This window comes from Mauremys reevesii, linkage group 2, assembly GCF_016161935.1.
Source record: "Mauremys reevesii isolate NIE-2019 linkage group 2, ASM1616193v1, whole genome shotgun sequence".
Taxonomy (NCBI): Eukaryota; Metazoa; Chordata; order Testudines; family Geoemydidae; genus Mauremys; species Mauremys reevesii.
This window is the reverse complement of record NC_052624.1, coordinates 197617161-197630044: the sequence shown is the minus strand read 5'-3', so window position 1 is coordinate 197630044 and position 12884 is coordinate 197617161. Positions and strand designations below refer to the sequence as shown.

The 12884-nt window shown below is 42.1% G+C and overlaps 1 protein-coding gene across 1 annotated transcript in view; it reads left to right on the top strand.

Moving 5' to 3' along the window:
- The window catches only part of LOC120397312 (centrosomal protein of 192 kDa-like), a 189227-nt gene that overhangs the window by 106185 nt on the left and 70158 nt on the right, over positions 1 to 12884 (top strand). Inside the window, exons 34-39 of the mRNA XM_039523013.1 lie at positions 762 to 992; positions 3986 to 4111; positions 4568 to 4711; positions 5286 to 5349; positions 5702 to 5841; positions 5945 to 6037. Coding sequence (XP_039378947.1) covers positions 762 to 992; positions 3986 to 4111; positions 4568 to 4711; positions 5286 to 5349; positions 5702 to 5841; positions 5945 to 6037 — 798 coding nt within the window. The remainder of the gene's footprint in view (positions 1 to 761; positions 993 to 3985; positions 4112 to 4567; positions 4712 to 5285; positions 5350 to 5701; positions 5842 to 5944; positions 6038 to 12884) is intronic.

Genomic DNA, 12884 nt, shown 5'->3' with positions numbered 1-12884 from the left:
GGAAAAAGTTCTCTAGTTGGCTCCTTCCAGACTAGTTGGTGCTTATTTTTTTTTCCCCTTCTCTCAGCATTGTAGCATGAAGCCTCTACTACACTAGTAGCTTCTTATCAGCTATGAACTCCTGATCCCAACTTAAATCCCTGCATGGTAGGTGGTGCTAACGTCTACCTACCAAGCTGGCTTATACTTAGTACTGCTTTAACATTTGAAACCAGAACTGGTAAAAACTATTTTTGAGTTTTATGTAGCAGCTTACTCTTCTTGTGTACTCTGTTCTGGAACAGCCTTAAGTTTTGTTACAGTGTAAGGTATATTACTTCATTTTGTAAAACTAGTTCTTTATATACAATGTCTATAGGAATAGTGGAGAACAAACACAAATATATTCCAGGAAGCTTAGTATGTAAAACATTCCTTATTCTACTTGTTCTATACAGTCTTATGTATATTACAATAAGCTACAGGACTTGAGCAGGCCAGTGATCTTGATGCTGTACAAACTGGGAGAGGGATTTTTCCAAAAACTGAAAATATAAAATTCAAACGGTGCAACAGTTGGATGAGACAGACATATGGGGAAAGGGGGAGGAGAAGGTAACATTAAAACCATTAAGCAAAAACATGATCAACAAGTATAAGTTAACCACCTACCGAGCCATTGTTAGATACCTTTGTGGGCATCATCTTAGAGGTAAGTCTTAAGGGTGGAATTCTTTGCCTTTTTTTACTTTTGCAGAAACTAATAAGGCTTATTTTTTTAGATGGATCCTCTGAAATGTCAGTGTCTAGTGTTCAAGAACAAAACCATCATAGGACCTCATTCTACAGAAGAGCTGAAAATACTTTTCTTACCTTGTCATACTGGAATCTTCCAGTGTGTCTTCAGTATTTCATCTTGGCCGGTTTCTGCAGATGCTGAGACAATAGTCCAGGCAGAAGCTTTGGCAACTAGGGTAGTTTTGACAGCAGTTGCTGAAAATCCTAATCTCGAGGTAAGCAGTTTGTTATATTGAACCGATATAGTCTTACGTTTTTGCTTTTTCTAAATACTTTAAAACGATTTTGAGACCTCAAGATTACTTTATTTCGAAAGGAGATGAGAATAGTTCATTTAAATGGCAATGTACAGAAGTATAAACTTTAACACAAGATACTTAGCAAAATTTATTTGCAGAAGGGCCCCTATGTGGGGCATTGGAGACTTCTGCTTCATGAGTAATTGACATTTTGCCTATGCTAAGGTATGGTGCATAGCTTCTTATTTCATTCAGTCGTAGTAGTTGGGTGGCTAAAATATGCGGAATAAGTAAGTTTTCTTCTTTGAGTAATTGTCCACAGGGATCCTCCTTCTGGTGCACATACTCAGTGTTTGTGAGATTGGATTTCTTTGGCCAGCTGTGTGTGTGTGAGAGCCATTCCTGTGCTGTGGATGCTCATATGTTCTACCCTGACCTGGGCACTTTACCCTTCATCAAGCTGGTGGGTGGTTTCTACTAACTCCTGAAGAAAACTCTTGATCTAATTATTCATTCCTGTCTGTTCTTGTTTTAACCAGCATTGAGGCAAGCCTCATTATGAAAACAGAAAAACCTATTCTAGAGTCTCAGTTGTGGCAAATTCTTGCTGTCACAGGAGCTGCTCAGTCTGTCCTTTGTGAATTTGAGAGAGCAAGTCAGTTCCTTGACCCAGCTAAACTGTCACAAAATGCATGACGTTTCTGGTTCTGTGATTCCAGTCCTAATGCCACGGGCATGCTTTCAAATACAGCTGCTCCAGCTTTGTATAGTTGCCTGTTGGTCATGCTGCTCTAAGCTCTCTTGCCTGTTTCTGGAGTTACTAGTTCTCTTTTCCTCACCTGTTGCTTGCAGGGTAAGTTTGTCACCAGGAATAGTCTTTGGTTGCCACCATCGCTCAGATTGGAGGGTAGTCATGACTAATTTGTTGCTTGGGCGACAATTTCATTGAAACCACAAAGTGGCATAAGTATGCTGATCAGGAGAATGTTCTGCTGCTGACTAGGAGTCAATTATTAGTATACAACTTGCATCTTAAACCAGGGAGAAGCCAAACACTGTCATCACTGTGTCATATATTAATCAGGAACCAAAGAGCAGGAGACAGTGACAGAGGCCTGTTTAGTACTTTGTAAGCAAAGATCTGTTTTTGTAAACGAAGATTTATGTTTCGCTGAGCCAGCTTTTCTGCCGAGGTTTTGAAATCCAGGATACAAGCAGCTGAGCTGTGGCTAGTACTGTCTGGAAAAATGTGAGAGACAACTTCAGCACTCTTCTGTCTTTCTGCAGTGGGGAACTTTGAAGTGGATAAAAGCTTTCAAGTAAAATGTAGAGAGGGTGGGGTGAGAGTGAGAGCCAAGCTGCAGACTTTGCTGGCCCCTGAAAAACCTGATTCTCTCCTTGACTTTGACTTCATTTGTTTGCCTTCAAAGATAAAGTCTGAATAGAATCATCCTGTGATAACCCTAAATACCCACAAAGGCCTTGGTTTGCTGGAAATGCTAAATCTCTACCAATACAAACTTTTCCTTTTTATGTCACCAACAGATAGCAATCACTTAAGCAAAAAGATAATTCTTGAGTGAGCATATGTGGAAAAAGGCTGAGCAGGTTTTTACTGTGCTCATAGATAGGAAGTCTAAATCTGCATATTTGATTCTTGGTAACTTTCAGAATCTGGTGAATAGATTCAAATACCACATTTAAGATTCTTGTTTTACAGGATTGTATGGATAAAGGCTGAGGGTCCAAGTGGCAATGCAAAGGGTCTGAAGCGGAGCTTTATGTTCTGAGTCCTCATTCAGAAGTGACTTATCTTGCAAAGTGTACACTCTAGTCTCCTTTGGTCTATGCATTGTAGTCATCTAGTTCTTAAATCATCCTGTCATGTTCTCTTTGAACTCTTGAGAGATTCTCCAATATCTGCTTCATTCATGTCTATATGCTTAACCAGGGTGGAGAGTTTCAAACACTCTGCCTATTTCATCAAGGTGGGGAACTATTTCATTTCCAAGGTAGTATTTTTTCAGAATATTCACAAATGTGAGCATTGTCAGTCTCATTCATAAGAGAGCTTTTCTTTATCCTGTCTGCACCTGCTGATTGGAAGACTTTTTACCATGATCTGAACTGCACAGAATGACTCTAAGGAATTCTGTTGAAATAGCAATTATTACTTACGTATCTCTTCAGCCTCTCAAAGATTGATAGCATCTCTTTATTGAAATAAAGATTTTAAGATCACTAATGGGTAGCTATCAAAATTTAAGTGTACATTAAGTTAATAAAAATCAAAATTTGCTCTTCTGTGAGTACCTCAGTGCAGCATGAAATTTTGGTTCAGTTCTTGATATTACCAGCATGTGAACATTATACGTATCCTTTTGTTCCTATTTAAAAATCTTTTTAGCAGCTTATGAACAAACATTCTTAGGGTAGTTCTCAGAAGGTTCAATTTTTGTTTCTTCCCTCAAACTGTCCTCCTGGGATCTCAACTGTAAATTAAATGAGTCTTGAAGAAAGGATAATACAAAGTTTTTGATTAATTAAGCTGATTTCATGAAGTGTTTATATCAAACAAAACACACTTCTAAAATTAAACATCAGGTTTGTGTTCTCTCTGAGCTTTGAAATATGGATTTTTGTGAATTCTGCATTTTTAAATGAGCTGCTTCCACAATGCTGCTGTTAAATTCCTATGTCCTGATACCCAGCCTGTTCCACTACTGCTGGCCTTGTGTGCTTGCTTTACCCTGCCTACCCCACAGAAATAGATTCAGGCCCAAAGTGTGGGAGACAGTCAATTGGATGGTGCTGCTTGTTGGTGTCAAAGCCAACTTCTCACTTCTTCCACTTCTAACAGCAGGGGAACTGCACTGTATCGCTGGGTGCAGGGAAGGAGAGAGGCAATATGTGGAAAAGCATGGTCCTTCCCTCAAATTGATAAAGGCTGTATCTATGTCTAATATCAGGTGGAAACAGGAAAGACAGATGGTCTAGATTTTGGTGACCTATCATCTGGCAGTTGGAAGGCTCTTCCACTAAAACTAATCAACAAGACCCATGCTTCTGTGCCCATCAGACTTATTATCAAAGCAGTAAGTAAATTAAGGTTTTATTTATTTATTTATTTATTTAAAGGTGGAATCAGAGGACTGGAAGGGACCTCGAGAGGTCATCTAGTCCAGTCCCCTGCACTCATGACAAGACTAAGTATTATCTAGATCATCCCTGACAGATGTTTTCTAACCTGCTCTTAAAAATCTCCAATGACGGAATAAACTTTTCTGTAACAGTAATTCTAGTAATCAGTGTTGATAGGGATGAATTTGTCATGGAAGAAGCATATTTTATATGTATCTGTTATGGCTGCTTTGCTGTATTGCTAGGATATGTTTCCACAGAAGGATAATTTTGAATTATCAATTCTGTGGCAGCCTCAAAGGCTATACCCGTACCTAGAGAAGTATCCTCAAAACTTCCATGTCTATATATTACTTTTGAAAATGTGGATCTTAATATTTGATTTTTAAAAAGCGGTTTTATTATGACAGAATGCTGTAGCGTGGCGTTGCTTCACATTTTCCAAGGAACCAGTTAATACTTTTATTGAATGTTCACCTCAGACTGATGCAATCTCTCAGCTAGCAGCTCCATCAGTTGTGAACCATGTGATACACGCAAGTTATGATGGACAAGTAAGTAGCTCATAACAAGATTAGTTTTTGAAATTGTTCTTTTAAAATTATTCTAGTTACAGATAACTGAATCCACACTAACAGTTTGTATGAAGGGTAGTGATGTGATCAATATTGTTTTCTTGTTTTGAGTTCATTTCGGTTTTCTGGTGGTGGGAGTGATCAGGCAGTAGTTGAACTGTAAGAGTGTTTTTGGGTGGTGGAGAGTGTAGGTAACTTATCTTCATAATTTAAAATATTAACTAAAAATCAAACTACTGGGATTTTCCAAGAAAGTAGATTCAAGATTATTCAAAGCTTTTACTTTACTGTTTAATTCCCTCTTACACTCTGGATAACTTCTCTGTATATTAGCTCACTTTAGCTAAGAAACTATTTTTTGTAACCTATAAAAGGAGCGTTCATAGTAAAACGCTCTTTGGTTGTTTTGTCTTAGAAACACTGCTTTTCCAGATTTGAGTCTAGACATCTAATTCAATTAATGAATGTCTTGTTCACACTGCCTGTTGGACAGTTTAAAAGTTGAAATTTTCAGTAGATGTCTGTAAAGTATCAAATATATTCCTTTTTTCAGGATCCTGAAATCTTAGTAGTGTGGGTCCTGTTCCACGCACCAAAGAAACAAATCTCTCTTTCAGGTATAGTAGTTTGACTTCCATTTTAACTACTTTTGTGTGTTACAAGTTTGCTTTAGGACTAAAAGGGTAAGTCCCTAATGTAGATGAAACATTTCAGTAACTTTTTTGCTCTGGTGCCCTAATCTGTGTACATCCATCCTGGCATTGACAGATCCGTTTTAATACTTGAAATTAAATAATACCCAAAATAAAAGTACAGTTGTATCTTAAGTAATTAAGATCCCCATTACCATACTAACCACTTCAAAATAAAATATTGAGCTTCAAGTTGGTTATAGTTCAGGCATCAAACTTTAAGAATTTTGCAGGTAAAAAATGCTTGACTCTTTTGTTGAATTTAAAATCCTTCTAGATATCTTGGGTCCAGCAGATGAGTTCTTAGCAAGAGTTGATGTAGAGGTTGACAGTCCAGGGCCTACTAGTGTGATAAAAAGTATTCCCCTCAGAGCAAGAGCTGGAACAGCTAGGATACATGCTCCAAAGGACTTACAGGTATTCTACCAAAAAAAAATTATAAATTAAGTGTACTTTAGCTTCTTTGCTGTTGGTAGTTCTGCATTCTTTGTTGTAAAATACCACTTTTTTTTTTTTAAAGGCCATGTGTCTGTCTGCTAGTGTGGGTTCTTCAGCCAAGCAGCAGCTGCCTTTAAAGAATGCTGGAAATATTGAAGTCTATTTAAAAATTAAGGTAGGGAGATGTCTTAATTTTCTAAATAGTAGTCTTAAAATCATTGGTTTTGTGCTGCCCACATTTCATTGAAATTACAGCTGACCTCTGGAAGCCCCACAAACCTTGCAGTCCCTCTGGCTTTCTGGGGGGGACTGTAGCTAGCACGGGTGTCCTCCATATTATTTATTTTTTTAAGTAAAGTTTCCTGACGCTTTGTTAGAAGAGAAGCCTTGAAAATTAAATCAGTCACTAGGGTTGGAAGTTTATTGCAGTGGTTTTTGTTCCCGGAAAGTCATAGGCTATTCAGTCACTTTTATAATTGCGTATGCTTGGTTTGGGAGTATGTCAGTATTAAATAGCTAATTTTGTGAGTTTGCAGCTGTAGGTAGTACCACTTGTCACAGAGGCTCTGCGTGTCCAGTGCAGGGTTGATACACTGCGTCACACAGTCGTCAGGACTCTGCTGGGCCAGACAGCCACAATCAAGGACTCTGGCCCTCTGGTTGGAGCAGAGCAAATGAACAGTCTGTAGCTCTTAGCCTCCTGACTGGGGCTGACAATAACAGTCTGGGGTTTTGGCCCTCGGGCAAGGCAGAGCAAACAAACAACTTATATCAGCGATTCCCGACAGTAATGCGTAGTGGCAAGTGCAGGATGGAGCTAAAGGCAGGGCAACCTGGTCCCACCCTAGTCCACTGGATTCCAACTCAGGGTCCTAAGAAGCCAATGATCAACTTATTAAGGGTCAAGTGGCGGCGTCCAATGCGTTCCCTGCGTCACTTCCAACCCTTGAGTCTCCTGGAGGCTTGTTCTCCATAGGCTGTGGCTTGGCATCTCTGTTTGCCTCCGTTAATGAGGGATCTCCCTTAGTGTAGTCAGGGATACCCTCCTTTGCAGTCAGGAGATCTGACGGTACTTCAGAAGGAGTCAGCAGCGCATGTCCATCCTCCTCCTCAGCCAGCTCAGACTGGAGTGAGCTGCTTCCTTTTATCTGCTCCCTCCACCAGAAGCATGTGCAGCAATGTTGAGGTTCGTGGCCGCTTGGGCCCACAGTGAGTGATGAACTCCTGCTTGCCCAGTCCGGGGTTGATACACCCCATCACACCACTCAGACTATGCTTCAAGTTTCTTCCCCAGTTAGTTTCTGCAAGTGAGTCTGCTTTTTTTTCTCAGCACCCAGTATAGTCTCTCAGTGTCGAAGGTGGGTTATCTACAGTAGTTGCATGAAACAGTGTGGAGTAAATGTGGGATTGAACAAAGGTTTCCATCATTCTAATTCATACTCAAATATTCACTTCCTTATGGCTTTAATCAAATCACTTAGGTTTTCTCTATCTCAAGTACAAGGGATAATAGCTTTATTGGAGAGTTATTTGGATGACTAGTTAATGTGCAATGCATATCTCACTGGAGATGAGAGAGCTTGGGGAGAAAACATAAGAGCAGAACAAAAGTGGAATCAGGAAAGGAAAAACAGTAATACTAGAGCAAGCTAAGAGTTGGACCACCTAGTATGGTATGTATATGAAAGAATAAGGGAATGGGGATGTTGATCTAAAAGAGAATAGAAGCAATAGGCAATGGAATAGTGACACAGAGGCAGAATGAGTGACATGGAAGAGAGAGAATTAAAAAAAAAAAAAACCCATAAAATTGTTTGTGGTAGATGTCCTAGATCTCCTCTCTGAAAGAAAGGGGTGGAATGGCTATCTTGAGCACACTACACCTCTACTCTGATATAATGCTGTTCTTGGGAGCTGAAAAATCTTACCGCGTTATAGGTGAAACCGCATTATATCGAACTTGCTTTGATCTGCCGGAGCGTGCAGCCCTGCCCCCCAGAGCTCTGCTTTACCGTGTTATATCCGAATTTGTGTTATATTGGGTCACATTATATCGGGGTAGAGATGTACTATTTTTATTTCAGTTTATGTACACTAACACAAAAATACTTGCATATCCCAAGGTATTGTCATAGCGAGAGATGGCTACCTTCATGTGAGTTGTAGATCCAAAGATAATCAGACCTCTTTAAAGCTGATGTGTGTGCCAAGTAATCTTTCAGGCTCAGCAGAAGGATTGAATAAGACCCCTTTTTGTAGCAAGAATAGCTATATGGAGCTACCACTCAAGGCACTAGGCAACATAGCAGCTCAGAGCAAAGCCATGTGGAGTGAGTGGTTTTCTGTTAGACACTGGCTAGGAGATTTAGTTGCACTGCATATGTGTTGGAGTCAGAAAAGCATGTAGAAGGAGTTGAGCATGATCCTGAGAGGAATTAGCAAGAGAGAGAGAGCTTTGTGGGTGCAGAACTCACTGGAGTGGTAGACTTGGATTACTGAGCAAGAAAACTGCCTGCTAGGTTTTTTTCTCCTACTTCATTGAAGGAGACCAAACTTTATGTATATTTTTTGTAAATAAGCAAGATAGCAGTAAGAATATATCTGTCTCATATCACTGATTGCTTCTTATAATGGAAATAACCCTAAATATTAGCCAGCTTTGTGGGTCAAAAAGGCAACACTGTACTAAACTGTTAAATTAGTTGTCATGTTAAAATTGTTAATATTACTAGCTACTCAGGATCATGGTTACAGTACAGAAAGACTTGATAAGTAACCCTGCACACATCCCTCCAGAAAACAGGAATTCTGTGGCCCTCAGACCGAGCTTTCTTGGAGTATTACCCTTTGAAATGCTTTCAGCATTTTGGCAATTATCTGTAAAGCTATAGGGTTCCAATTCTGCACTATACCTGGTGTCAGCAAAAGTCTGTCTTCCCTTCTTTCTTGTTATGAGTCAGTTGTTGATGCATTTGGATGTACCTCAAATAATTCAGATTTTTTACTAAAATTCTGAGGCAGTCCTGGACAGGAGTTGGTGGTTTTCTGTGGGGAAAGTTGTTTTATAGACCAGTCCTACATATCAAGACCACTGGACCTGGTAGAAATGCTGCTGTGATACAGATGTTTAGTGTTCCCAGCATGCTAAAGCCCAGGCTGAAAAAGGTTACAAACAAAGCCTCGTGTACTCTGTAGTAAGCTGTGGTGAGATTCTTAGATTCTGTGACATGGTTTTGCAGAAGACAGAAAATTTTCATTTAATTGCAAGAAAAATAGTAAAAATGTACCTGAGTAATCATCCCCCTATTTGTTATAGCTTTCATCTGAACAGTCCTTTGAGATTAATGGAGTGGGTTCATGTCTTTTACAGCTATTTTTTCAGGCTGTCTACAAACTCAAGAAGAGATCACTGCATTAACTTAAATTTGGCTCAGGTTTTCTTCAGCAATGGTTAGAAACATTTTTTTTCTTTTAACTAGAAACATGATTTCTGGAGCACTGCTTTGTGTAGGTTCCCTGGCAAATTCTATGGCCCTGGAACTATGGCATGGGTCTCTGATTAGAACACTCGCTGTCAACTGTTGATAAATAACTTTTAAAACAAATCTGCCAAGAAATAGAAAACTTGATTAGTTAATATACTGACAAAACTAGATAAGAAAGCTAAAATGAAGGCCCAGAAAAACTAATCACTATTTAACTTTACATTTCTAACTTGTAGTTATTCTACCAACTCAGTACAATTGAGTTGCCCTCTAGTATACACTGGTGGCAGCTGAAAATGTATCTATGGGGGTTATGAGTTTGGGTGTTCTTCGAACAGTTTCAGACCATATTCCCTGCCTCCAACCAGCTAAACAAAGCAGTGTCTCTGCTCTTGCACTATTCCTGGCTCTTAAAGCCATTCTAAAGCTGTAGTAATGAATCCTGTTCTCTTCTCCCAGCCCTCCTTCTCTTTGTTCACTGGAAACCAATTTAAAACAACAAACAAAGATCTTTCCCAGAATAAGACATCTATTATGTTCCCCGTTTTTCGTGCTTTCCTATCCCGTGGCAGAGCTAGTGAAATAGAGCAGGCAAATGGCCAGAGGATTCTCTCCATCTGATAAAGATCTGTTGAGGAGCCACAAAAGGGGAGCTCTGCCACATCTGCTCCCAGCCTGTGAACCCTGGCTCTGCCAGGTGAAGGGTTTAGCGCCTGTACAATTTTGGGGGGTCCTACATTTCCCCATATTGGTGGTTCCTGAGGGACCTCTGCAAGGATAAATTGGTTCTTAACAGGCAGCCAGGACCATGTTTCTAAATTAAGGATTCATCAGAGGTGAATGTTCCCCTTCTCTGCACAGTAGCGGCTTCATCACGTACAAAAGTTCCTTGTCAAATCTTGGAGAGTAATAGTCTCTTGACAAAAAGATTAGAATCCTCGCTGACGCCCATTCCTCCCAGAGGATGGTTTGGACTCCCTCGGGGATGTGCTCCTTGCATGTGATTTTTTTTTTTAGAAAACTCATCAGACAAGGAGCATGGGTATTTAAGGCCCCTCATACAGGCTAAAACACAAAAATAGCACTATCTAGGAAGAGGGACTGAATCTCAGATGGGGGACAGAATCTTCCCTTTGATTTCCAGCCTTATGTGAGTTAAAGAAGGAAGAGTTATTTCAGATCTTCATCCTCTCTAATTAGCTCCAGTTCTTAACCAAAAAAGTTTTTTCATATTACAATAACCCTAAAGCAGAGAACTAGGAGAGGTTCTTATTTGAGTGATTGCTCATGTCAATTCCAGTTAGGGGTGTGTGTGTGTTGCGTGCATGGCAGCTGGAAGGTTTTTCCCCTAGCAGTACCTGTCAGGTCCATCCGGGTGCCCCCTGGGGTCATAGAATCATAGAATATCAGGGTTGGAAGGGACCTCAGGAGGTCATCTAGTCCAACCCCCTGCTCAAAGCAGGACCAATTCCCAACTAAATCATCCCACTCAGGGCTTTGTCAAGCCTGACCATAAAAACCTCTGAGATTCCACCACCTCCCTAGGTAACCCATTCCAGTGCTTCACCACCATCCTAGTGAGAGAGTTTTTCCTAATATCCAACCTAAACCTTCCCCACTGCAACTTGAGACCATACTTCTTGTTCTGTCATCTGGTACCACTGAGGACAGTCTAGATCCATCCTCTTTGGAACCCCCTTTCAGGTAGTTGAAAACAGCTATCAGATCTCCCTCATTCTTCTCTTCTGCAGACTAAACAATCCCAGTTCCCTCAGCCTCTCCTCATAAGTCATGTGTTCCAGCCCCCTAACCATTTTTGTTGCCCTCCGCTGGACTCTTCCCAATTTTTTCACATCCTTCTTGTAGTGTGGGGCCCAAAATTGGACACAGTACTCCAAATGAGGCCTCACCAATGCCGAATAGAGGGGAATGATAATGTCCGTCGATCTGCTGGCAATGCCCCTACTTATACAGCCCAAAATGCTGTTAGCTTTCTTGGCAACAAGGGCACACTGTTGAGACACCTTCATGGCGCTGGATATAGGGCCCTGTCGACTCGCCACTGCTTCAGTTTCTTCTGACAGCCTGTGACGGTTAGCCGAAATGCTCATAGCTCTTGCTTTGTAAGTATAACTTTTCTAGTAGTTTGAACTTTTGTCCTGTGAATAGGTAGGTTTATAGTAGTATAGTTTAATATAGTGCTAGATAAGTTTCAGTTGGGGGTAGCCCCCCTCTTTTGCTCCGCCTTTTCCCCGGTACCAGGGAATGCCCTGATCCCTGGGGTTTAAACCCTGCACAGTGTGTGGGGCAAGTCTATACCAAGAAGTGACCCCCACACTTCTGGCTTGATGTGTTTGTGTGGGAAAGCCACCAGAAAGCACTCTGCAAGATCTATAGGGGATTTCGTCTGAGGACTCAGAGGAATCAGCGCCTCAAGATCCTGGTAATGGTGGCTGCTCTACGTCCTCACTCAGACCCTGTCTCAGTGGAGCCGCCGTCATGCACAGACAACGCATGAGTCGGCGCTGAGGAAAGACTCTGCCAGAGACCCTCGGCTCTATCAGGGTTCCACACAGGGAAGTGGACGGCACCATTCTCAATCCCCTGTGCTCCACAGGAAGAGGAGACCCAAAAGGGGCTGCTCCCTCATGCCCAGACTGGTGCAGGAGCCCACCACTGGGAGACTCGCATCGGGCCACAGGTGTTCAGCTCCACCGACTAGGGTCACGTCTGCTCCTGCCCCTGCACAGGAATCGTCGAGTCCAGGCCCCCAGCACTGCCCAATCTGGGAGGACCATGATCTCCAGTTGCCTTTCACGCCGGAGGCATTCGAGGCCACCAACGACCTCATCCACCTCTAAACCTTCCCCTCTGAGCTGAGACAGGACACCGAGCTCGGTTTCAATGGCACCCGTGAGACCCTCTGTGCCATCCAGAGGCAAACCTTCTATGGTAATGCACCATTTGCCATCTCCTTGGTACCAGTTGCCTGTACAGTCCACCAGTGGACCCATAGAGGAGTGGCACTGATTTCAGAGTTCCAGGCATTGCTCCTCCATGGTCCTTGTATAGTGAATGCTCAGAGTTGGAAGCAGAGTCCCACAGATCGAGGAGAAGCAGACGATTCAGGTCTGACAGAGGCGGGCACAGCAGACTCATCCAGTGCCGTGGCCTGGTCAGTGGCAGGCCCCCACCCAATGGCCATTCTGGACCCCCTGGGCATTCTGCCATGGCTAGTGCCAGAGGTCCTACTCTAGGTCAGCATCTGTGGTGTTAGCTTCATATGTGTCTCCGACACCTCACCAGGGGCAGGACCTAGCATTGGCTACACTGCCAGTGCCAGCATTGCTGGCACCCACTGCACCGCTACCGACATGAACTGCGCTGGAATACCAGGTGCCGCATGATCCCATTGGTGCCAAGGGCAGGGAACAGGACCCACTTCCAGCTAAGGCCTTGTCCTCGCCTGATGAGGCGGTGGCGGGAACGTCAACGGCCCCCATCCTGGAGGAGAGTAGAATGCGCCAGTAGAATGAG